This window comes from Sciurus carolinensis, chromosome 4 (genome assembly GCF_902686445.1).
Source record: "Sciurus carolinensis chromosome 4, mSciCar1.2, whole genome shotgun sequence".
Lineage (NCBI taxonomy): Eukaryota > Metazoa > Chordata > Mammalia > Rodentia > Sciuridae > Sciurus > Sciurus carolinensis.
In genome coordinates, this window is record NC_062216.1 from 97,131,058 (window position 1) to 97,159,030 (window position 27,973).

At 37.7% G+C, this 27,973-nt stretch overlaps 1 protein-coding gene across 2 annotated transcripts in view; it reads right to left on the minus strand.

Annotated features, from left to right (window-relative positions):
- Positions 1-5,827: 5,827 nt before the first annotated feature.
- Positions 5,828-27,973, minus strand: part of Amn1 (antagonist of mitotic exit network 1 homolog) — a 47,254-nt gene continuing 25,108 nt past the window's right edge. For both annotated transcript variants that reach the window (XM_047550491.1, XM_047550492.1), the window contains exons 6-7: positions 27,521-27,632; positions 5,828-6,327 (exon numbers count right to left, since the gene is read on the minus strand). In XM_047550491.1, coding sequence (XP_047406447.1) covers positions 6,254-6,327; positions 27,521-27,632 — 186 coding nt within the window. In that variant the 3' untranslated portion in view covers positions 5,828-6,253. The remainder of the gene's footprint in view (positions 6,328-27,520; positions 27,633-27,973) is intronic.

Consider the following 27,973-nt stretch of genomic DNA (forward strand, 5'->3'; position numbering starts at 1 on the left):
ATACCCCTTTGGTAGATATTAATCTACCAAATTTGTAAATGAATCTTTCCTATTTTTTTTTCCATTCTTTTTCTGCTTTCTCTGGTTTTAATTGAGCATTTTTATAATTCCATTTTTTTCTCTTCCTTTAGGATATTAATCATACTTACTAAAAAAGGTTTTTTTAGTGGTTGCCCCAGAGTTTGCAGTTTACATTTACAACCAATTCAAATCCACTTACAAGTAAACTGTAGTTTCATGGGTAGTACAATTACTTAAACAGAGTATTCCCAGTCTCTCTCTCCTGTCTCTTATACCATTGCTGTCATTCATTTGTCCATAAGCTATAATTGCCAAATTACTATTATTATTATCATTATTATTATTATTATCTGCTATTACTATTTTAAACTATTCTCTGTGAGAGCAGCTACAAATAAGAAAAAAAAATTCTGATTTCATTTATTCTCTAATGTTCTTTCTTTTTTATGTAGACCTACATTTCTGGCTCATATAATTTTCCTTCTTTTAGTAGGACTTATTTTTGGATTGGGGAATGTGGCTCAGTGGTTAAGGATTCCTGGGTTCAATCCCTGGTCCCCCCCAAAAAAAAAAAAAAATGTTTGTACTGGAAGGACTTATTTTCATATTTCTTGCAAGGCAGGAAACAAATTCCCTCTTTTTTTTTTTTTTTTTTCCTAAGAAAGTCTTTATTTCCCATCCCTTTTGAAGGATAATTTCTTTGTATACAGAATATTATTGGTGTGTTTTTCTTTCCACATTTCAGGTACAGATGCTCCTTGACTTATGGTGTTATGTAATGATAAGACCGTCATAAGTTGAAAATGCTGCAAGTCAAAAATACATTTAATACACCTAACCTGTTACAGTTTGGTTCTGGAATATTGCCCAAAGGTTCATGTTTGAAGGTTTGGTCCCCAGCTGGTGGTGCTATTAGAAGGTGGTAGAAACTTTAGAAGTGGGGCATAGTCAGTCCCTAGGGGTGTATCCTTGAAAGCTATGTCCTGTTCCCAGCCCATTCCTCTCTCTGCTTCCTGGCCACTTTAGGGGAGCAAATTGTTCTACTCTCTCTACTTAATGTTTTCCTACACCACAGGCCTAGAAATAATGGAGCCAAGTGACCATGGATTGAAACCTCTGAACCATGAGCCAAAATAAATCAATCTTTCTGACCAGGAATTGAACCCAGGGGTGCTTTACCACTGAGCTATATCCCCAGTCCTTTTTAATTGTTTGAGATAGAATTTCACTAATTTGCTGAGCATTTCACTAAGTTGCTGAGGCCAGCCTTGAATTTGTAATCCTTTTGCCTCAGCCTCCCAAATTGCTGTAATTACAGATGTGCAGCACCATACCAGGCAAATTCCTCTTTCTTTAAGTTGATTTTCTCAGGTATTTTGTTACAACAAAGCTGAGTTAACATACCTACTGAACATCATAGGCTAGCAACACAGTATGCTTTAGATTACCCGTTGTTTACCCCTGTGTTTGGGTGGCTGATGGGAAGCTAAGGCTCAATGCCACTGCCCAGCATCTTGAGAGAGTATACTGTATATCATTAGAATGGGAAAAGAAAAATTCAAATTTGAAGTATATTTCTACTGAATGCATACTGATTTCGTACCAGTGCAAATTTGAAAAAAATTTTAAGTCAAACCAGATTAGGTCAGGGATTGTCTGTATTTTACTCTACTATCTTCTTTGCATGGTTTCTGAAGAGAAGTCCAATAATATGATTTTTTTTTCTTTTTTTTGCGGTACTGGGGACTGAACCCAGGGGCATGCTGCCACTGAACTACTATTTCTTATGTTCCTCCTTTCTGGTATTCTCATTATGTATATTTTATCTTTTGTAATTGTCCCATGGCTCTTGGATATTGTTTTTGTTTCATTCTCTTTCTGCTTTTTAGTTTGGGAACTTTTTTGGGGCATATCTTCAAGCACAGTGTGGCTGGCCTTGGCCTATCTATTCTACTGATGAGCCCATCAAAGGAATTTTTCAATTCTGTTATAGAGTTTTTTATTTCTAACATTTCCTTTCTATCTTTAAACCCAGGGCATTGTGCTTGCAAAGCAAGCACTCTACCAACTGAGCTATCTCCCCAGCCCCCCCATCTGTTCTTATATGTTGTCTTTTCTTTCCATCAGAGCCCCTAACATTCATCATGGTTATTTAAAATTTCCAATCTGATAAATCCAAAATCTCTCTCATGTCTGAATCTGGTTCTGATGCTTGCTTTGTCTCTGTAGACTCCATTTTTTTCTTTTCTTATACCTTGTAATTTTTTGTAAATAGCTGAACAAGTTGCATTGGGTAAAAGAAACAGGTGAACTAAGGCAGTATGGGGTTTTATGATTACCTGGTAGTGAAACCAGAGTTTAAAATGAAATTAGATTCTCCTCTTCTGCTGGTAAGTAGGGTTTGCACAAGATGCAGGCTTCTGTAGCTGAGAAAGCCCATTTTATGGTTATCAGCTAATCACAATGAGGGAAACCTGCTGGCATCAGCTCTGAGGGTCTTGGCTGACAAACCTGAATTCTCCACTACTGAGTGGTGTGTTTAAGCTCTTAATGGCAGGCTATGCCCTCCAGTGGCACAGCAGACCCCAAAAGTTTACCACCAATTTATTCTTTCTGGATTCTTGTCTCACAGATTCAAAGAATGAAATCCATAGATGAGGAAGACTGAGTGTAAAGGAGCAGGATTTATTCAAGTGGGAAGAAAAGAGAGAGCTCTTGCAGGGTAAGATAGGGTTGTTGCTTGAGTATGCTAGTCTAGGGGTTTATATAGCTCATGGGTCAACACTATTGGTTCAGATTTATGCTAATCAGGTCTTGATCATCAATGGTATTGGTTAGTCCTTAAGTAACTTTCCTGCAGTCTGCTCCCACTTCCATTTTCCTACTGCTCATGGGGACTGGCAGGGCCCATACACAGGGTGATAGTTCACAGGCCCTGGCTTGCTGTGCTTCAGGCCCACACTGGTATGATGGGATGCATGCTTGCCACTTATGCTCCAGTGTGCCTGAGCCAGTGCTTCTCCCAGGAGAAAGGCTTAGATTCAGTAGGGTTACTGTGTCCTTGTTTTTGTCTACCTTTGAGTTTTCCTAGAGATTCCTTTTTTTTTTTTTCTTTTGTGATGCTGGGGACAGAAAACCTAGGGCCTCACACATGTCATGTAAGCATTCTGCCACTAAGTCACATGCCCAACAGCAAGGTTCCTTCTTAGGATCTAAGGCTTGCAGTAACATGTGAGATGTGATATATAGAGGTGGATGATACCTTACTCCTACTGATATGGTTGGTGATAAGGTGTGGAAGAAAGGGATGTGTTCTGTAGTTCTATAATTAGTTCTGTCTTTGAGTCACCCTGTGCCCCATGACCTTCACAGGTGCGTCCCAGCTTTTCTTTTTTTTTCTTTTTTTTTTTTTTAATTGTAGACAGACACAATGCCTTTATTTTACTTATTATTATTATTTTTTAATGTGGTGCTGAAGATTGAACCCAGTGCCTCACACGTGCTAGATAAGCGCTCTACCACTGAGCTACAGCCCCAGTCCCCCATCTCAGCTTTTCTTTTTCCCCCTTTGGTGAGACAGAATGTTTGGATGGACTGGAGTTGGGCATTTCCTTTCTCCCATGTGGATGGGTTGAGGGGGTTGGAGTTGGGCACTTGCTTTTTCCCAGGTCAGTTAGACTCTGGTAAAAAGTTCCCTTGAGTTCTGGCTTTTACAAAGGAGAATAGAATGCTTGGGGATTTTTTTTGTTTTGTTTCTTTCTTTTCTTTCCTTCTCTTCTCTTCTCTTCTCTTCTCTTCTCTCCCTTCCTCCTCTTCCCTCCCCTCCCTTCATTTTCCTTCCCTTCATTTCTTTTCTTCCCTTACTTCCCTTCTTTCTTTCTTTCCTTCCTCCCTCCCTTCCCCTCCCCTTCCCCTTCCCCTTCTGCTTCTGCTTTCCTTTTCCCTTTCCTTCCTCATACTGGGGATTGAACCCAGGGGCACTCTACCACTGAGCTGCATCCTCAGCCTTCATTAAAAATTTTAAATTTTAACACAAACAATAATAGATGTTGGCGTGGATGTGGGGAAAAAGGCACACTCATACATTGCTGGCGGAGTTGCAAATTGGTGCAGCCACTCTAGAAAGCAGTATGGAGATTCCTCAGAAAACTTGGAATGGACCCATTTGACCCAGCTATCCCAGTCCTTGGTTTATACCCAAAGGACTTAAAATCAGCATACTACAGTGATGCAGCCACATCAATGTTCATAGCAGCTCAATTCACAATAGCCAGATTGTGGAACCAACCTAGATGCACTTCAATTGATGAATGGATAAAGAAACTGTGGTATAGATACACAGTGGAATATTATTCAGTCATAAAGAATAATAATATTATGTCATTTGCAGATAAATGGATGGAATTGGAGAATATCATGCCAAGTGAAATAGGCCAATTCCCCAAAACCAAAGGCCGAATGTTTTCCCTGATAAGTGGATGATGATATATAATGGGGGTGGGGGTCAGGGGTGAGAGAAGAATGGAGAAACTTCAGATTACATAGAGGGAAATGGGGGGGTATGAAAAATAGTGGAATGAGACAGACATTATTATCCTATGTACATGTATGATTACATGAATGGTATAAATCTACATCGTGCACAACCATAGCAATGAAATGATGTATCCCATTTGTGTACAATGAATCAAAATGCAGTCTGTAAAAAATAAAAATAAATTCTGGAAAAAATATTTTTAAATTTTGAGAAAGGTCTTGCTTAGTTGCCAAGGCTGTTCTCAAAAGTGCAATTCTCCTGCCTTAGCCTTCCAAGTCACTGGGATTACAAGTGTGCGTCATTACACCCAGCTTAAGTTTTAAAATTGTAAAATAATATTGTTAAATACATAAAGTATATGCTAGATAGCATAATCCACAATATAACCCTATAAATCTTATATTCATCATGGCCCTTATTATGTTTTGTTTTTTTCTGTCTTCAAAAGGAATTGAATTAGAAAAGTAAAATAAATGTTTTAATATTTGTAGCATATTCTCTAGAATCATTTCTAAAATAATTATGTAAAACCTTTATAAAATTATTCTTATATACATTTCCAACTTTAATTAATTGTTGAAATCTAAAATGATATCAGGCAGACACAGTGGTGCATGCCTGTAATCCCAGTGGCTTGGGAGACTGAGGCAAGAGGATTGAAAGTTCAAAGCCAGCCTCAGCAAGTTAGCGAGACCCTGTCTCTAAAAAAAACATAAAAGTGGCTTAGTGGTTAAAAACCCTGGGTTCAATCCCCAGTACCAAAAGAAAAAAAAAATGCTATCAAACACAGAAAACTGACAACAATTAAACTATGACATTCCATGGACTATAAGATGCATTATAATGTAACATATGATGGAGTAGGATATGAAGAAATGAATCCACATAACACATAAAATACAGTTTACCTCTTGTTTAAAAAAAAAAAAAAAAAAGAAAGAAAAGAAAAGAAATAAGCTGGTCCACACTGTAATCCCAATGGCTCCAGAGGCTGAGGTAGGAGGATCAGGAGTTAAAAGTGAGCCTCAGCAAAAGTGAGGTGCTAAGCAACTCAGTGAAACCCTGTGTCTAAATAAAATACAAAATAGGGCTGGGGATGTGGCTCAGTGGTCCAGTACCCCTGAGTTCAATCCCTGGTAAATGCCCCCCCCCCCAAAAAAAAAGAAATATATAAATTCTGTGAAGAATTACCAGACCTAATATTCAGCTTTGCTTTTGGCAAATGGTCATTTAAATAGTTGAGGAAAGTAAGAGACAGAGCTAGGAAGGTAATTATACTTTTAGAAATATCTTTATTTAGAATTCTCCTAAAGTTTATATCAGTAAATTTCTCTTACAACAGCTCAAATACCTACATAGGAGAAGAGAAGGAAGTCTTGAGGGAAAACAGATCATTTAAACTTTGTTGTTTAAGAAACAAATCCAGCCCCCCACCCACACAGAGTTCATGCTAGAATACCATTTCAAAGACAATGACTCATCCAACAAATAATAATAACAGAATGTTTAAGTCTAGTTAACTTCAAAGCACAAATGTGTATACTTAGATTTAGCTGATTCTCTGAGAGTTATAGCTTAAATAAGATGACAACAACAACGAAATGTTAAATTAAGTGGAAAGCAAATATCTACAGACCATTTCCTGGGAAAGTAGTTTTGACAAGCTTTCATAGCTTTCGTAAACTTCAATAAGCATCAATACACAGTCCACATTACTTGCTTTAGTTTGTTTGGCCCAACTAATTGATCCAAGACTTCTCGTGAAAGATCTGTAAAAGAAAATAATAATAGTATATTAATTCATATAGTCGAAGATATTTAATGTTTTCTCATGTATAAATTGGGGATGATGATAATTATTATACCTCTTAGGATTATTTAAAGATTAAATAAGATGATATGTAGAGCAGAGTATACAACTGAATAACTCAATAATTAATGTTAACCCTCACTATTTTGAGATGAAGTATACCTATTACTATAACACTTTTAAGACACAGGCATTTGTTTTCTCTGTAGTTTTATTTTAGTTGTACTAACAAGAAAATGAAAGTATAATTACATCATTAATCTGTATTTAAGCTTCTTCAAAATCTTAGCAGGAAATAGACGAAGCATTAAAGTAGTGTGACTGAACAGGGTTTAATGAAGGGAGTATTTACAAAGACGTTAACAGGATTAAAGAAAGCCAGCAGGTATGTTAAGTCACCTTGAAAGCTACAGCATGCCCAAAGGTTAGAGGAGGGAACAGTTATCAGAATGTGACAAGATGACCTGTAATTGAACATTTTCCATATCTGTGTAATACCGTTACAAAGCATGGTTTTTAGTGGACAACTATTATATGAATGTATTATTATTTTAACCAATATCATCCAACATTTGGATGGTTTTCAATTTTTTACAATATATAGCAGTGATTCTGATATAGCTTCTATCTCTTTTGCAGTCAGTTTTGGGTTTTTAGAAAATCTGATTTGAAACAAGTGATAATATTTTATTACTTAAAAAATGAGGGCTGGAGTTGTGGCCAAGTGGTAGAGTGCTTGCCTAGCCTGTATGAGGCACTGGGTTCGATCTTTAGCACCACATAAAAATCAATAAATAAAATAAAGGTATTGTGTGTACCTTACAACTAAAAACATTAAAAAAAAAAGGGGGGCAAACAACCCTAAGATTTCATCTAACTCCAATTAGAATGGCTATTATCAAGAACACAAGCAATAATAAGTGTTGGCATGGATATGGGGGAAAAGGCACACTTATACATTGCTGGCGGAGTTGCAAATTGGTGCAGCCACTCTGGAAAGCAGTGTGGAGATTCCTCAGAAAACTTGGAATGGACCCACCATTTGACTCAGCTATCCCAGTCCTTGGTTTATACCCAAAGGACTTAAAATCAGCATACTACAGTGATGCAGCCACATCAATGTTCATAGTAGCTCAATTCACAATAGCTAGATTGTGGAACCAACCTAGATGCCCTTCAATTGACCAATGGATAAAGAAACTGTGATATATATATATATATATATATATATATATATATATATATATACACACACGCGCAATGGAAAATTACTCAGCCATAAAGAAGAATAAAATTATGGCATTTGCTGGTAAATGGATGAAGTTGGAAAATATCATGCTAAGTAAAATAGGCCAAGACCAAAAAACCAAAGGCCGAATGTTTTCTCTGTTAAGTGCATGGCAATATATAATGAGGGGGGCTGATGGGGGGAAAGAGAAGAATGAAGGAACTTTGGATGGTGTAGAGGAAAAAGGGGTGGGAGGGGGTGGGAATGGAGAAAGAGTAGACTGAAACAGTATTACCCTATATATATGTATGATTACATGAATTGTGTGAATATACATTGTGTACAACCATAGAAATGAAAAGTTGTACCCCATTTATATACAATGAATCAAAATGTGTCTGTAAAAATAAAATATTTTAATAAAGATTAAAAAAGAATATTTACATCAATTGAATATTTAAAAATTGCACTTGGGAGGTTGAGGAAGGAGGATCAAAAATTCAAGGCCAGCCTAAGCAACTAAGACCCTGTCTCAAAATAAAGAAAAGAACTGGGGATGTAACTCAGTGGTAGAGGGATTGCCTAGCCTGTGTGGTTCCCTGGGTTTGATCCCTAGCACTGCACAAAAAGGAAGTTTAAAAATTAAAACTTCCTGGGTTGGGAATATAGCTAAAATAGTAGGGTGCTTGCCTTGCAAGCACAAGGCCCTGGGTTCAATCCCCAGCACCACCAAAAAAAAAAAATAAATAAATAAATAAATAAATAAAATAAAAAAAAATAATAAAAAACCCCCAAACTTCCTAAGTATAAGATTATAGGCTCTTTTTAAAATTTATGTTTTTGAAAAACTTTTTGAGTCAGGGTCTCACTAAGTTGCTGAGGCTGGCATTGAACTTGTTACCTTCCTGACTAGTTCACTTAGTCACTGGAATTATAGGCATGGCAACTATACCTGGCCCATAAGCCTATAGGCTGCAGGAATTAGAATACTTTTCTTCTTCATTGGCTTCTTATTAAAGTTACTGTTGGCACACAATTGACCCAAATATCATACATATGTCACAAATTCCAATAGATATTAAATTAACAAGCCAGGAGCTATATCATCCTTAAAGAAAGGGGAGACTGTAAAATACCATGTCCTTGAAATCCCCCCTTTTGTCCCCCAAATCTAGCAAAAAAAAAAAAAAAAAAAAGAAAAGAAAGTTGACCAAAAAGGAAAAAGGCTATAAGCAACAATAAATATTGACAAGGATGTGAGGAAAAAGGTATACTCTCATATAGTGAGACTGCAAATTGGTACAAACACTATGAAAAGCAGTATGGAGATTCCTCAGAAAACTTGGAGTGGAACCACCATTTGACCCACTATCCCACTCCTAGGTTTAATCTTCCTATTTTAAAGTCAATTGAGGGGAGGGAGTAGCTCAGTGGTAGAGTGCTAGCCTAGCATGCATGAGGTTCTGGGTTTGATCCCCAGCACAGGGGTAGGGTGTTGGGGGGTGGAGGATTCAACTGATTATCAACTTTAATTCTATCTACAACCTTATATAGAGTAATATCCTCAGTTTCTGGGCATTAGAATATGAATCTTTGGGTAAGAAAATTACTCTGTCTGCCACACATACCATAACAATAGAATAAAAGATAAAAGCTATGCAATATCTCAACAGACACAGAAAAACCATTTGATAAAACCCAACATACGCAATAAAAATATTCAGCAAACTCCTCAACCTGAGAAAGGGTATCTATGAAAAATCCATAAGTAAAATCATACTTAATGGTGCTCCAAAGTTCAAGGCAAAAACAGGATATTCATTCACTCTTGCCAGTTCTACTCAACCTTGTACCAGAAGTTCTAGCATGGAAATTAAGCAAGAAAAGGAAATAAAAGGCATTCAGGTTGGAAGGAAGAAGTAAAATTATCCTTATTTATAGATGATTATAATCTTATATACAGAATATTCCAAGGAATTCACTAAAAAATTAGTGGTAAACATGTTACCAAACTTACATATAAATATTTGTCTTCTGATGACATTTGTCACTCTTCTGTAGGAATTTACTATTGTACATAATGGGAAGATATTTTTTTCTTCTGGTAGTAACAAACATACAGTATTTTTTATGTAACTTAAAATGTTTGATGCTAGATGGCAGTATTACACTACATCCTCTTTAAACACCTTCTTCCCATGATTTAGGACTATGAGTTTAAATAGTAGGTACACTCTCCGAGTTTATAATGCTATAGGGAAAAATTGGGGTCCCAAAGTATTTCATGATCCCATAGCAGAATACATGACAGAAATTCAAACTCTGGATGGAAAAAGCCAAAAGATTCCTTAATATGCTACTGATGTTTAATGTCACCTCCTATTTCCTTCCCTTTCCTAGCAACAAGACACTTCACATCAAAAGCTCAGGAAATTTCTTTTGAGAAAAGAATTACAGATTGACGATCAGGTGATTTAGGTTTTACTTCCAGTTCTATCAACTTTTTTCTTTTTTACCTTTAGTTTACTACAGAGTTACATTCCCATTCCCAGTCTTTTTTTTTTTTTTTTTTTTTTAATTTTGAGACAGGGTCTGGCTAAATTGCTGAGGGTCTTGCTAAACTGCCAGTCTGAGAACTTAGTGAGATCTTGTCTCAAAATAAAAAATAAAAAGGGATGTGGGTGTAGCTCAGAAGTGGAACACTTGCTAGGCCCTGGATTCAATCATAGGTATTTGGGGTGGGGAATTGTCCTTTAAGCAAGGAATCAACTTTAAAAGGAACCTGAAATGCAGTGGCGCATTCCAGTAATCCCAGTAATTCGGGAGGCTGAGACAGGAAGATGGCAACTTCTAGGCCAGCCTTAGCAACTTAGGGAGCTATTGAGCAACTGGCCAAAACCCTGTCTCAAAATAAAGTCTGGCATTGTGGCATATGACTGTAATCCCAGCGACTCAGGAGGCTGAAGCAGGAAGATCACAAGTTCAAAGCCAGCCTCAGCACTTTAGGAAGTACCTAAGCAATTTAGCAAGACCCTGTATCAAAATAAAAAAAGTTTTTAAAAGGGCTGAGGATGTGGTTCAATAGTTAAGCACTCCTGGGTTGAATCCCAGTACCTCACCCATACAAAAGGAAACTGAAGCAAGCCATTTCTGTCTTAAAATACTTTTGTTTTGGGTAGTGTATGTTAAATCTGGACATACGAATTTTCCAGGAATCTCAAGTAAAGAATTTAACTGTAAAACAAATCCTCAACTGGCCACATTGGCACATGCCTATAATCCCAGTGACTCAGGAGGCTGAGGTAGGAGGATTATAAATTCAAAGTCAGTCGCAGCAATTTAGTGAAGTCCTAAGCAATTTGGTTAAACACTGTCTCAAAACAAAAAATTTTAAAAAGGGCTGGGTTTTATGTAACTCAGTGACAGAGAGCCCCTGGGATCAACTCCCAGTACCACAAAGATGATTAAAAAATACTAAAAAATAAGGTGAATATATTATACCATTTATTTTCCCTCGGTGATGGTAACCAAAATATGTAATGGTAACAGATTCAGGAACACCGACAGCAAAGGGAGAAAGGGTAGTTTAGAAGCACATTTTTTCCTCATTAGAGAATCTTTTTTTTTTCCAATTTTCTTTTTTTTAAAAAATCACTTGTTTCATTAAAGAACTTTTATTAAGATGGTCACAATGGTGCACACCTGTAATTCCCATGACTCAGAAGGCTGAGACAGGTGAATTGCAAGTTCAAGATCAGCCTCAGCAACTTATCAAGGCCCTAAGCAATTTAGACTCTGCCTCAAAATAAAATATAAAAAAAAAAATGGGGGTGTGATTCACTGGTTAAGTGCCTCTGGGTTCAGTCCCCAGTACCAAAAAAACAAACAAACCAAAACCAAACAAACAAAACAAACAACAAACAAAATTAATAAAACCATTATACATGAACTTTTGCATTACTATCAGATCTCCCAATTTTATGTTTAAACATTATAGACAAGGTCAAGTTGAGATCCACAGAAGCTAAGTGCTTTATTCTAAGTTTTGGAGAAATAGCAGGAGACTGGGGATAATTACTCATTTCACCCATATTATTAAAAACTGTCATACTGGGAAAGTGACATTCCAATATCTTACTTTCCTATTCTGTGATATTTAGGATCAGAAAAATAAAATAATATATAATGAAGGAATTAGCTAGGTCAATCAAAAAAAAATGCTGCTGGGTTTGGTGATGCATGGTGCTGATTAGGAGGCTAAGGAAGGAGGATCATGACTTCAAAGCCAGCCTCAGCAAAAGTGAGGCACTAGGGGCTGGGGTTGTGGTTCAGGGGTAGAGTGCTTGCCTAGCATGTGTGAGGCACTGGGTTCAATTCTCAGCACATGTAAATTAATGAATAAAATAAAGGTCTGCCAACATCTAAAAAAAAAACATTAAAAAAAAAAAAGTGAGGTGCTAAGCAACTCAGTGAGACCCTGCCTCTAAATAAAATATAAAATAGGGCTGGGGGTGTGGTTCAATGGTCGAGTGCCCCTGAGTTCCATCCCTGGTAATCACCTGCCCTTGGCTAAAAAATAAAAGTGCTAAAAACTGGGAAATGCTGTAGTAAACAAGGTTAAACAAGTTTCTTAGCTATTGTTTTTCTTGCAGACTTTGATAAATTAACATTCATTATAATGGCATGTTAAACTTTGCAAACTTTTTGAACACATAACCTTTTTTTGTCATATGCTACACCTGCAAATATCTAGTAGAGTGCCATACCATGCATGTAACTAGTGCATTTGATGAATATCAAGGCACTTGAAGGGAAAAATATGACCACAAGGGGGCAGAAAGACACTATGAGTTTTATTTGGGCAACACTTTGACAGGTTTGCATGCAGAAAGTCCCTTTTGGGAATTCACCATTCCGGAAGAGTAAGGTAAGGGAATTCCAGAAGGTCTGGAGAGAGGGTTAATATGGTATGTTATGCAGCAGCAGCAGAGAGTGTTTAGTTTAGAGCATTCCAAACAGCAACAGTGGCTTGGGGTCTTTTGTAACCTTGGGTTTTATCTTCCCTATAGTTTGTAGATATCGAGTGTACTTTACAGGGTCTACAAAGGAGGCAGATTGTAAATGTCTAAATATATGTTCATTTAGTTATTTTTAAAACAACTGGGTATGTCAAAATTTAAGTTTGATACTGGCACCTTTGTGTTCTATTTTTATTTTTGTGCTGGCAATTTATCCAGGGCCTTGTATGTGCTAGGCAAGTGTTCTACCACTGAGTAATATCTCCAGTCTTTTTTATTTTCATTTTGAGATAAGATCTCACTAAGTTGCCAATGCTGGCCTTGAACTTGAGAATCTACTGCCTCAGTCTTCCTCCTTGCTGGTTTTACAGGTATGTATGATGCGGTGCTGGGGATTGAACCCAGGGCCTTGTGCTTGCAAGGCAAGCACTCTACCAACTGAGCTATATCCTCAGCCCCAATAGTTCCATTTTTAATATTTTGTTATAATATTGGATATAAACTGAGGAGTGGGATAACTGGGTCAAATGTTGGTTCCATTCCAAGTTTTCTGAGGAATCTCCATATTGCTTTCCAAAGTGGTTGCACCAATCTACAGTTCCACCAACAATGTATGAGTATACCTCACTAACACTTATTATTGCTTGTATTCTTGATAATTGTCATTCTGACTGGTGTGAGATGAAATCTTAGAGTTTCAAATTTGAATTTTTCTAATTGCAAGAGCTGATGAACATTTTTACATGTTTGTTGAAGGATTGTATTTCTTCTTCTGTGAAGTGTCTCTTCAGTTATTTGTTTTTTTGTGTTAAGTTTTTTGAGCTCTTTATATATCCTGGAGATTAGAGCTCTATCTGAGATGCACATGGTAAAGATTTCTTCCAATCTGTAGGCTCTCTCTTTACATTATTGATTCCTTTGCTTTTCAGTTTGAATCCATCACATCCATTGATTCTTAATTTTATTTCTTGCTTTAGGAGGGGTACATTTAGTTGTTGACTCTTTAATTCTTCTTTTGAATGCACTCTATGCAATGAATTTTCCTCTTAGTACTGCTTTCATTGTGTCCCAGAGATTTTGATATGTTGTTTCATCGTTCTCATGGACCTCTAAGATTTTTTTATTTCCTCCCTGATGTTTTCTGTTATCCATGTTTCATTCAATAGCATATTATTTAGTCTCCAGGTGTTGGAGTAATTTCTGTTTTTTATTGTCATTGATTTCTAATTTCATTCCATTATGATGATAGAACACAAGGCAGTATCTTTATTTTTTTGCATTTCCTAAGGGCTGCTTTGTGGCATAATATATGGTCTATTTTCAAGAAGGTTCCATGTGTTGCTGAGAAGAAAATGAATTTGCTCATTGATGGATGGAATAGTCTATATGTCTTAAGTCTAGGTTATTGATTGTGTTATTGAGTTCTATGGTTTCTTTGTTTAGTTTTTGTTTGGAAGATCTATCCGGTGGTGACAGCAGTGTGTTAAAGTCACCCAGAATTATTGTGTTGTGGTCTATTTGATTCCTGGAATCGAGGAGGATTTGTTTGATGTACATGGATGCACCGTTGTTTGGGGCATAAATATTTATGATTGTTATGTCTTGCTGATTTATGGTTCCCTTAAGCAGTATGAAATGTCCTTCGTTATCCCTTCTACCTTTGGCTTGATGTTCACTTTATCTGACATGAGGATGGAAACCTCCACTTTTTTACTGAGTCCACGTGTGTGTAGAATGTTTTTTCCATCCTTTCACCTTTAGTCTGTGGATTTTTTTTTCTATGAGTCTCTTGAAAGCAGCATATTGTTAGGTCTTTCTTTTTAATCCAATCTGCAAGTTTGTGTCTTTTTTTTTTTTTATTTTTTTTTGGCGGTACTGGGGATTGAACTCAGGGCCTTGTGCTTGCGAGGCAAGCACTCTACCAGCTGAGCTATCTCCCCAGCCCCCAAGTTTGTGTCTTTTGATTAATGAGTTTACACTATTAACATTCAGGTATATTATTGAGATATAATTTGTATTCCTGGTCATTTGGGCTTATTTTTGGTTTTTAACTTGACTTGATTTTTTCTTTAGGGTAGTTCCTCCCGTTGCTGACCTACGTTGTTGTTTTTCATTTCTTCCTCATGGAATATTTTGCTGACAATGTTCTGTAGTGCAGTCTTTCTAGTTGTGAATTCTTTTAACTTTTGTTTCTCATGGAAGGATTTCATTTCATCTTCAAATCTGAAGCTTAATTTTGCTGGATATAAAATTCTCAGTTGGCATCCATTTTCTTTCAGGGCTTGATATATGTTAATCCAGGACCTCCAGGGTTGAGAAATCAGTTGAAATCTGAACCTGTTTTCCTCCTATATGTAATTTCATTTTTTTCTCTTGCAGACTCTAAAATTCCATCCTTATTCTGTATGTTAGTCATTCTCATTATATTGTGCCTCGGTGTGGGTCTGCTGTAATTTTGTACATTTGGGGTCCTGTAAGGCTCTTGTAGTTGATTTTCCATTTCATTCTTTAGCTTTGGGAAGTTTTCTGATATTATGTCATTGAAAATATTGTGCATTTCTTTGGTTTGTATCTCCACTCCTTCATCTATTCTGATTAAATCTCAAATTTGGTCTTTTCTTGCCATCCCATATTTCTTGGAAGTTCTGTTCATGATATCTTAACATCTTCTCTGTGCAGTTGACTTTATTTTAAAGAGTATATATTTTATCTTCATTGTCTGAGGTTCTGCCTTTCAATTGGTCTAGTCTGTTGGTGATACTTTTCATTGAATTTCATTTTGAATTTCTGTTTCATTCCTTTTTATAATCTGCCTCTTTAATGAAGAAATTTTTCATTTCCTGTATTTTCTCTCTGCTCTCATCCTTTACTTTGAAGATCAATCTATGTATGTATTTTCTAAACTCCTCTGACATTTCTTCTACTGTGTTGTCTATGGAGTCTATTGTTGGAACATCTTGGTTTGTTTGGGGTGCTTTGTTCCATTGTTTTTTCATGTTGTTTATGTGTCTTCTCATTTAGTTGTATGGTTCTGAGGCCAGATTCTACCCTGTAGTCTTATAGTGTCCCTGAAAGCTTCCAGTATCTCACCTTTAAGGGGGAGACCAATATTAACAGCACCCAATGCAAACAATATACCACCTTATGGCTCCTATTACAATGTTTACAGTTTTGTTGCAATAAACAGAAATGGATTGTTCAATTATAGTCTACAATATAAACAGTAAGTTTGCCAAAAGGGTTTGTCATTTCAAATTATGGACAATGAAGGAACAGAAATAGTGTAAGATGTGATGTTTATAAGAGAGGAGAGAAGACAGAGGTAAAAATTTATAGTAAGAGTGAGGGAGGACTTAATAGAGGTTGGTTGTTAGTATGACAGAAGTGAGAAAGAGAATCCAGGGAGAGAGATAGGTGAGAGAAAAATATATAGAGATTTAAAGAAAAAAAAAATAAGAAATACAGAACTATAGATACCTATCCATCACCCAATGCACAAGGTTCACCTCCCGATCATCCGACAACAGTCAGCAAACTGATCGCCAACTGCCAGTGGAGCACCAGCTGCCTGCTGTTGCCTGGAAGTTCACTGTTACAGTACCTGCAGGTTTGAGTATATGTGGCTGCCGCCATTTTGAGACAACAGCCAGGCCCCATAGGACCCCTGGCCGGACTGACTGAGCCCCGTCTCCAGGATCCCTCAGCCCGACTGGTCACTCCCTCCTCTGGGGAACTCACATCAACTGACTGCTCCCTGCTGCCAGGACCCCCAGACTAACTGACTGTGCCATATCACCGGGACCCCAGACTGACTGATTGCACCTGGCCTCCAGGATCCCACAACCACACCAAACACACCGGACCTCCAAGACCTCTGCCGGACCAACTGCATCCCGTCTCCAGGATCTCCTGCTGACCATGTCCACCCGTGAGCTGCAGCTCCCCATTTGCCAACACATTTTGAAGCCAGAGTGGCCATCTTGGATAATCCTGGAAGCCTTAGCTCTGATCTTTGGGTGGGGCAAATCCCATTTTGTGACACCTGCCGGAGGCTTGAAGCTCATTGTTAGGTACCTCTCATGCATCAGGCTACTGAACACTGGGAGGTTTCATTACTATATGACTGTTATACAGTAGATTTTCTTTTTTCTCCTTTTTAAAAAAATTTAAGTTTTTATTTCTTTACTTTTCTTGCTTTATTTTCCTTTTGTTTACCTATTCCCTCAGAGTCTCTTTCTCCCTTTTTTGCATGCTAACATTCGATTTCTTTTGATTACACTCTCACCCTTTCTATTTTCTCGAACTTCTGTATATTCTTTTCTTATCCCATTAACAGCTACATTCTACATCCCACTGCATCCTCTTTGTCCTCCATTTGAAACTGCAGACCTTATTGCAAACCTGTTTGTTTTATCGAAGATAATATTTGAACTCATTTTGTTTATTATGACAATTTTGTTGTTGTCCCCATAGGGACTATTTGGTCTAGGATTGCATACTGTCTCATTTGGGCACTGCTAATATTGATCTCCCCTTAAAGAAAGGGTTTTGGAAACCTGTAGGGCCACTATAAGCTTATAGGGGGAAATCTGCAATACCCCAGATCTGCACTGCTACAGGGGAAGATACATGAACAACACGAAAAAACAAGGGAAGAAAATGATCCAAACAAATCTAGATTCTATAGTAATAGAATCCAATGACAGTATGTTAGAAGAAATGTCAGAAAAGAACTTCAGATTATACAGGATTAAGATGATTCGCGAAGCAAAGGATAAGAGAGCAAATGCAGGCAATGAATGATAATACCAATAAGCTGAAAGAGCACCAGCAGGAAGCAAAAGATCATTTCAACAAAGAGATAGAGATTCTCAAAAAAAACCAAATAGAAATCCTTGAAATGAAGGAAACAATAAACCAAATAAAAAACTCAATGGAAAGCATCACCAACAGACTAGACCACTTGGAAGACAGAACCTCAGACAATGAAGATAAAATATTTAATCTTGAAAATAAAGTTGCCCAAACAGAGAAGATAGTAAGAAATCATGAACAGAAGCCCCAAGAACTATGGGACATCATGAAAAGACCAAATTTAAGAATTATTGGGATTGAGGAAGGCACAGAGATACAAACCAAAGGAATGAACAACCTATTCAATGAAATAATATCAGAAAATTTCCCAAGTCTGAAGAATGAAATGAAAAATCAAATACGAGAGGCTTACAGAACACCAAATGCACAAAATCACAACAGATCCACACCAAGGCACAGTATAATGAAAATGCCTAACATCCAAAACAAAGATAGGATTTTGAAGGCCGTGAGAGAAAAGCATCGGATTACATATAGGGGGAAACCAATATGGATAGCAGCAGACTTCTCAACCCAGACTCTAAAAGCTAGAAGGGCCTGGAACAACATATTTCAAGTTCTGAAAGAAGATGGTTGCCAACCAAGAATCCTATACCCAGCAAAACTAACCTTCAGATTTGAAGATGAAATAAAATCCTTCCATGATAAACAAAAGTTAAAAGAATTTACAAATAGAAAGCCTGCGCTACAGAATGTTCTCAACAAAATATTCCATGAGGAGGAAATGAAAAACAACAATGGAGGTCAGCAAAGGGAGGAACTACCTTAGAGAAAAAGCACTCAAAGGAGAAACCAAGCCAAGTTAAAAACCAAAAATAAGCCCAAATGACTGGGAATACAAAACATATCTCAATAATAACCCTGAACGTTAATGGCCTGAACTCATCAATCACAAGACATAGACTGGCAGAATGGATTAACAAGAAAGACCCAGCAATATGCTGCCTGCAAGAGACTCATCTCATAGAAAAAGACATCCACAGACTAAAGGTGAAAGGATGGGACAAAACCTACCATGCACATGGACTCAGTAAAAAAGCAGGGGTTTCCATCTTTACTTCAGATAATTGGACTTCAAGCCAAAGTTACTCAGAAGGGATAAAGAAGGACATTTCATATTGCTAAAGGGAACCATAAATCAGTAAGACATAACGATAGTAAATATTTATGCCCCAAACATTGGTGCATCCCTGTATATCAAACAAATCCTTCTCAATTTCAGGAATCAAATAGACCACAACACAATAATTCTGGGTGACTTTAATGCACCGCTGTCACCACTAGATAGACCTTCCAAACAAAAACTGACCAACAAAACCATAGAACTCAATAACACAATCAATAACCTAGACTTAATAGACATATATAGAATATTCCATCCATTAACGAGTGGATTCACTTTCTTCTCAGCAGCATATGGAACCTTCTCGAAAATAGACCATATGTTATACCACAAAGCAGCCCTTAGGAAATGCAAAAAAACAGAGATACTGCCTTGTGTTCTATCAGATCATAATGGACTGAGAGTAGAAATCAATGACAAAATAAAAAAGGGAAATTACTCCAACACGTGGAGACTAAATAATATGCTACTGAATGAAACATGGATAACAGAAAACATCAGGGAGGAGATAAAAAAATTCTTAGAGGTCAATGAGAACGACGATACAACATATCAAAATCTCTGGGACACTATGAAAGCGGTACTAAGAGGAAAATTCATTGCATGGAGCGCATTCAGAAAAGCATGAAAAGTCAACAATTAAATGACCTATCATTACAGCTCAAAGTCCTAGAAAAAAAAGAACAGAATAACAGCAAAAGTAGTAGAAGACAGGAAATAATTAAAATCAGAGCTGAAATCAATGAAATTGAAACAAAAGAAACAATTCAACAAATTGACAAAACAAAAAGTTGGTTCTTTGAAACACTAAACAAAATAGACAAACTCTTAGCCACACTAACAAAGAGAAGGAAAGAGAAAACTCAAATTACTAAAATTCGTGATGAAAAAGGAAATATCATGACAGACACCACTGAGATACATAACATAATGAGAAGCTACTTTGAAAATCTATACTCCAACAAAATAGAAAATACTGAAGACACTGACAAATTTCTAGAGACATATGCTCCTCCCAAACTGAACCAGGGGGACATACACAATTTAAACAGATCAATATCAAGCAATGAAATAGAAGGCATCAGAAGCCTACCATCCAAGAAAAGCCCAGGACCAGATGGATTCTCAGCAGGGTGCTACAAGACATTCAAGATGAACTCATTCCTATACTTCTTAAAGTATTCCAGGAAATACAAAAGGAGGGTACCCTACCAAACTCATTCTATGAAGCTAATATCACCCTCATACCCAAACCAGGCAAAGACACATCAAGGAAAGAAAATTTTAGACCAATATCCTTGATGAATATAGATGCAAGATCCTTAACAAAATATTGGCAAACCGTATCCAAAAACATATTAAGAAAATCGTGCACCATGATCATGTGGGGTTCATCCCTGGAATGCAATGATGGTTTAACATCCATAAATCAATAAACGTAATTCATCATGTCAATAGACTTAAGGATAAGAATCATATGGTTATTTCAATTGATGCAGAAAAAGTGTTCGACCAAATACAACATCCCTTCATACTCAAAACACTAGAAAAGATAAGGATAGTAGGAACATACCTGAACATTGTAAAGGCTATTTATGCTAAGCCCATGGCCAACATCATTCTTAATGGAGAAAAAGTGAAAGCATTCCCTTTAAAAACGAGAACAAGGCAGGGATGTCCTCTTTCACCACTTCTATTCAACATTGTCCTTGAAACTCTAGGCAGACCAAAGAAATTAAAGGGACACAAATAGGAAAAGAGGAATTTAAGCTGTCACTATTTGCTGATGACATGATTCTATATTTACAGGATCCAAAAACCTCCTCCAGAAAACTTCTAGACCTCATCAATGAATTCAGCAAAATAGCAGGCTATAAAATTAACACGCATAAATCTAAAGCATTTTTATACACAAGCGACAAAACAGCTGAAAGGGAAATGAGGAAAACAACTCCATTTGCAATAGCCTCAAAAAAAAAAAAAAAAAAAAAATACTTGGGAATCAATCTAACCAAAGAGGTAAAAGATCTCTACAATGAAAACTACAAAACACTGAAGAAAGAAATTGAGGAAGACCTTAGAAAATGGAAAGATCTCCCAAGTTCTTGGATAGGAAGAATTAATATTGTCAAAATGGCCATATTGGGGCTGGAGAGATAGCTCAGCTGGTAGAGTACTTGCCTCCCAAGCACAAGGCACTGAGTTCAATCCCCAGTACCGCAAAAAAAAAAAAAAAAAAAAAAAAAAAAAAGGCCATATTACCAAAAGTGCTATTCAGATTCAATGCAATTCCAATTAAAATCCCAATGACGTACCTTACAGAAATAGAGCAAGCAATCATGAAATTCATCTGGAAGAATAAGAAACCCAGAATAGCTAAAGCAATCCTTAGCAGGAAGAATGAAACAGGGGGTATCGCAATACCAGAACTTCAACTATACTACAAAGCAATAGTAACAAAAACAGCATGGTATTGGCACCAAAATAGACAGGTAGATCAATGGTACAGAGTAGAGGACACGAACACAAACCCAAATAAATACAGTTTTCTAATACTAGACAAAGGGGCCAAAAATATGCAATGGAGAAAAGATAGCTTCTCTTCAACAAATGGTGCTGGGAAAACTGGAAATTCATATGCAGCAGATTGAAACTAAACCCCTATCTCTCACCCTGCACAAAACTAAACTCAAAATGGATCATGGACCTCAGAATCAGACCAGTGACCCTGCATCTTATACAAGAAAAAGTAGGTCCAAATCTTCAACATGTTGGCTTAGGATCAGACTTCCTTAACAGGACTCCCACAGCACAAGAAATAAAAGCAAGAATCAATAACTGGGATAGATTCAAACTAAATAGCTTTCTCTCAGCAAAAGAAACTAACAGCAATGTGAAAAGAGAACCTACAGAGTGGGAGAAAATCTTTGCCACTCATACCTCAGATAGAGCATATATAAAGAACTCAAAAAACTCTACACCAAGAATACAAATAACCCAATCAACAAATGGGCTAAGGATATGAACAGACACTTCACAGAAGAAGATCTACAAGCAATCAACAAACATATGAAAAAATGTTCACCATCTTTAGTAATAAGAGAAATGCAAATCAAAACTACACTAAGATTCCATCTCACCCCAATTAGAATGGCGATTGTCAAGAATACAAGCACAACAGGTGTTGGAGAGGATGTGGGGAAAAAGGTACACTCATACATTGCTGGTGGGGTTACAAATTAGTGCAGCCACTCTGGAAAGCAGTGTGGAGATTCCTTAGAAAACTTGGAATGGATCCACCATTTGACCCAGCTATCCCACTCCTAGGCCTATACCCAAAGGACTTAAATTCAGCATACTACAGAGATACAGCCACATCAATGTTCATAGCTGCTCAATTCACAATAGCCAGATTGTGGAACCAACCTAGATGTCCTTCAATTGATGAATGGATAAAGAAAATGTGGTATATATATACAATGGAATATTACTCAGCTATAAAGAATAATAAAATTATGGCATTTGCAGGCAAATGGATGAAACTGGAGAATATCATGCTAAGTGAGATAAGCCAATCTCAAAAAACCAAAGGACGAATGATCTCACTGATAAGCAGATGATGACACACAATGAGGGGTATGAGGGGCAAGAATGGAGGAAGGAGGGACTGTATAGAGGGAAAAGAGGGGTGGGAGAGTTGGGGGAAAGGAAAAAATAACAGAATGAATCAAACATCATTACCCTATGTAAATGTATGATTACGCAAATGGTATGCTGTTACTCCATGTACAAACAGAAACAACATATATCTTATTTGTTTACAATAAAAATAAATTAAAAAAAAGAATACAGAACTGTAACATACAATTCAGATATCCTACTCCTCAATAAATTGATGCATGAATAATATTTGGATTCAAAGATGGTAGAGGTGTGAGAGAAGGGGGGAAAAGAAATAAAGTCTCAATGGAAAATCAAATGATTGCTTCCGCTGGCTTCAAAAAGTTTCTCAGCTTCCTTTTGCCAACAGGTGGGGTTGTCTGAAGTTTGATGTTAGCTCCAGTTCAGTGTGTGCTGGGTGCTGGTGAGCTGATAGTAAGATGCCCTCACACCCTTTTCCAGTCTTCCCACCTGTCATTGCCGGCCCCTTCCATCCCCGCGCACTTTAGGACTCACTGAGCTGGAGAGAACCCAGTTTCTTCAACCTATGCTTCCCACAGGGAACTGCTCCTAGTCTTCAGCTTTCCACAGGCTTCCCAGACCCAGACTGGCCCACGCAAACCCAGCTGCAATCTGATGGACCTGGGTTTCTGTTTCCCCAGGCCCTGCCTTGCTGCAGTCCCAAGATCTCACTGCTCTTTCGACTTGCAGACAGACCACTAGGGAATATATCTGCATTCCTTTTGTCTAAGTTGCAACCCTGCAAAGAGGCACCTGGATGGCAGTCTCTACCACACTAAGCAGAAAGACCTCAGGTGCCACCAGACCTGTAGGTGCCCCAGTATATCTCCAGGCCCTGGACTGTGTCCCCAGAGCAAGGTTGCTGCATCCCAAGATGGACGTGGTGGCAGTGGCAAACATGCAGGTCCTAGGGGCTGGGGAGATAGCTCAGTTGGTAGAGTGCTTGCCTTGTAAGCACAAGGCCCTGGGTTCGATCCCCAGCACCCAAAAAAAAAAAAAAAAAAAAAAAAAAAAAAAAAAAGAGAAAACATGCAGGTCCTGACTGGTGTCCCAAGATAGTGGTAGCAGTGGCAGTGTGTAATCAAACCTGTGGATACTGTGACAATAGACTTCCAGGCAATGGTGGGCAGCAGATGATCTGATGGTGGTCTGCATATGGTCTTCAGGCTAATAGTGGATGATCGGTGGGCGGACGTTGGGCTGTGGGCGATGGGGAGGTGATATGTGGGCAATGGGCAGGCAGGCAAGAGGCAGGCAAACAGGCAAATGGTGGATGATAGGTGGTGGTCAGTGAGTGATTTGCACTCAAAAGGCAGGCAATATGCTGGCAGAGGGCTGACAAGTGGGGAGTAAATCGCAGGGGATTGGTGGGTAGCAATGACTACTGTGCAGAGAAACAGTATTTTCTCTGCTTGAATCCTGAGTCATGGAGTGACAAGGTTGTAGCCTCCCTCTAGTTCACCTTCTTGGATCTCTCCTGTCTCAAAATTTTAAAAGGGGCTGGAAACAGCTCAGTGGTTGAGTACCCTAGGTTCAATGTCAATCCCTCTCTCTAGTGCTCTCTCTCTCACACACATACACACATAAACGTATTAAAGAAGGAGAGTGTGAAGAGTTCTAAACTGAAGAAAATATTTCTTTGAAGACAGATGTGAATGTAGTATTAGTGTTGAGGGTTCTTTCTCTTCCCTGCAAGTAAAATGAACAGAACTCTAAGGAGATCAGTTGGAGAATGTGAATTGTCCTTGGAGCTTGACAGACACAGTATACTAATATCAGAGCCATAATTAAGAAATATAAAAGGGCAAAAAGCTCTGGTGATAGTCCAGGCAGTTAAACAGGACTGAGGTTGGAATATATCTGCATCTGTTTTGTCTAAAGCACGTGTTTCCTACAGACAGGTGTGGGCAGGCATGGAGTTGCCTTATATTTTGCCTTTGAAAACAACTTGGATGGCTAGGAAACCTCAAAAGAAAGATAGTGAAGGTATACTGCCAGGTGCCCGGAGGCAAAAGAAAACACTAGCTCCTAGTCAGAACAGATACATTTGTTTAAATCAAGAGAACTGCAAATAGGAGATACCTGTAGTAATGAGGGGAGTGGGGCTGGGGAGATAGCTCAGCTGGTAGAGTGCTTGCCTTACAAGCACAAGGCCCTGGGTTCAATCCCCAGTACCACAAAAAAAAAAAAAAAAAAAAAAAAAGTAATGAGGGGAGTGGTAGGAAGTGGGATCTGGTGAACTTTACAAGTGCCCGTAGATCCAGTTCAGTTCTCCCATAGAACCTGGAGTGCTGACCTGAGATCATAGCAGTAATGGCATAGGAAGACTTTTATTCCTTTATCTCCTCTCCTGCCCATCCCAGTCCCATCTTGTACTGACATTGATGGGGCCAGAAACCATGGCTGATAAGGCAGAGAAGAAAGGGGAGAATCATGAGATGGTAAAACTAAGAAACTAGTGACGTCCCCTTTCCTACTACTGTCTTTATATCTACAGCAAACCAGAGCTGGGAAGCAAGAAGGTATAACTTGAACTTATTTGGAGTTCCATATGCAATAGTATTAAAACCTAAGAGTTGGGCTGGGGATATGGCTCAGTTGGTAGAGTGCTTGCCTCACAAGCACTAAGGGTCTGGGTTCAACCCCCAGCACCGTAAAAACAAACAAACAAACAAAAAAACAACCCTGAGACTTTAAAATTATTGAAAAAGAGGGTTTTAGTGATATAAAATGACAAAATATTAACTATAAAACAGTGATAAGAAAACTCAATGGCACTGGTTTGTGATTTCATCTGGCAGGAAGGAAAAATTGGCCCCTTAAGAGCAGGTGTGTGATTAAAATAGCACAAAAGTAAGAATCAACTTATAAGTATCCCTTGCTTGTTCAGTGTATTGATTAATACATACACAGCTCAATGGGTATATTTATATGTTTTTAGTTGGTATTCTGAAAGAGTCCATTGTTAAAGTTGACACTTCACATACTGTGGTCTCATCTATCTTAAAAAAATAGCCTACCTATTGGAATACAATTTTCTGACCTCTTTAATTACCAGAGATCCCCTATTTGCCTTTTCAAAATCCCTACAACAGTGTAATGTACCAAGTCTCAGTTCTATGAGTCTTTCTGGTTCTAAATTATTTCCTTAAAGTGATTCTAAATTTTTTTTTTTTTTTTTTGTGGCACTGGGGATTTGAACCCAGGGCCTTGTGCTTGCAAGGCAAGCACTCAACCAACTGAGCTATATCCCCAGCCCTAAATTTTTAATAAATTAAAATTCTTCACATTATACAAAATTCAAAAGGTACAAAAGGGTATATAGTGGCTGGGGGTGTAGCTCAGCAGTAGAGTGCTTGCCTAGCACAAGTGAGGCACTGGATTCAATCCTTAGCACCTCATAAAAAGAAATAAATAAAATAAAGGTACTGTGTTCATCTGCAACTAAATTTTTTTTAAAAAGGGTATAGAGTGAGGTCCTTTTCCTATTCTTTTCTGTCTATAACTTTCCCTAGAGATAACTACTATTATTATTATTATTATTATTATTATTATTATTATAATCAGCTACTGGGGATTGAACCCAAGGGGGCTTAACCACTGAGCCACATCTCAGTCCTTTTTTATATTTCATTTTAGAGACAGAGTCTCACTGAGTTGCTTAAGGTCTTGCTACATTGCTCAGATTGACTTTTAACTTGAAATCCTCCTGCCTCAGCCTCCCAAGCCACTGGGATAACAGGTGTGCACCACCAAGTCCAACGAGATAATCATTACTGACAGTTCTTATGTGTCTCTTTTGGCTTTTGAAAAATGAGGCTATAGTCTTCACTAAGACTGGCTGTCCAGCCAGGCACAGTGACATACACTTGCAATCCCAGCAGCTTGGAAGGCTGAGGCAGGAGGATTTTAAGTTTGAAGCACCTTAGCAAGACTATTTGAAAATAAAAAAGATAAATAAAATGGCTGGGGATGTGCCTCAGTGGTAAAGCTCCCCTAGGTTATAAAAAAAAAAAAAAGACTGGCTGTCCAAACGTAAGACAATATAATCAGGGTCTGGGATTATGGCTTAGTGGTAGAGTGCTTGCCTAGCATGTGTGAGGCACTGGGTTTCATTCTGAGTCCTGCATAAAATAAATAAATAAAGGCTCATCACCAACTAATAAAAATGTTTTTTAAAAAAGAAAATATGATCAAAGTTATAAAAGAAATTTCCAGGATAGTAACTTGACCTGGGGAAAAATTGTTTCCACTGTAATTAGAGAAATAAGCTAAAAGAACTAGGCATAACTACTGATTTACATGAAGATCCAGGTTATGTTATAGTATGAGACCCACTAGAGGGATAATGTGAAAGGGTTGAGGTACCATGGATTCTGGGGTAGGGTGAAACTTAATCTCATGGCTCTTATATAGGCCAAATGGCCTATGGCTACTTTGTTCTTCAGTGAAGAGCCACATTAGTGTAAGTTCAAATTATACTGAATATCAATGTCTACAACTTGATGAAATAACGCTTAAGAGGTCATTTAGCATATATCACAGATACAGTATTATAAAATTGAAATTTTATGGTCTACATAAAGCATCATATTTAATATCATGACCACAACCATTGCTGCTGTCATCATCCTCATACAGTTGATATTTATTGAGTACTTACCAAACCATCACCACCACCACCACCATCACCATTATCATTATGACTAACATTTATTTATTCTTTCAATGTGTGAGGTACCACATAAAGAGGTATCAGGCAGAGCCAGGCATGGTGGCCCACACCTGTAATTCTAGCTACTTGGAATGCACAGGCAGGAGGATGGCAAGTTTGAGGCCAGCTTTGGCAATTCAGTGAGATCCTGTCTCAAAATAAATAAAAATTTAAAGGGACAGGGATGTAGGCCAGAGAGTGCCCCTGGGCTCAATTCCCAATACTTGGGGGAAAAAAAAAAGAGGTATTAGGTAACCATCACAAGTAATGAAGTAGTGTCATTAAGCCCATTTCATAGATAAGAAAAGTTGGGGTTGTGGATCAGTGGTAGAGTGCTTGCCTGGCACGTGTGAGGCCCTGGTTCAATTCTCAGCACCACATATAAATGAGCAAATAAATGAAACCTTATGTTATAAAAAAAATGAGAAAAATGCATTAAGTATTTTTTTTAAGGTCACACAGTTAATAAAAAATACAGCCAGGATTTAAATATAAGCAGTCTATCAGACTAACCTGTTATTAGGGGGCATCCATGGAAGAGTAATATATGTATCTGAGGACAGTAAGTAAGAACAGCTTTTACAGCCTCATCAGTTAGATTCACGCAATCTGCCATATGAATTTCCTAATTAAAAAAAGAAAAGAAAGTCAAAAGAAAAAAGTAGATTTATACCAATACAAAACAGTTTGGGAAATACTCTGATGCAAAAAGAAGCACATATCTACTTGCAAAAACAAAAACAAAAACTATATAGAAAGGATCATTGTAAGTCTTAAGTAGTTTGGAAAGTAAAGCAGCATTAAAAGTTAAATGTCCAACCATTTTATTAAGCAATCTGGCAATATCTATTAAAACCGAAGATGTGTACACTCCAGAACACAGCAATACCAATTATAAATGTCCAATACAAAGAAACTCTTCTACATATGCATAAGGAAGCAATTTATAAACATGCCCATTGCAAT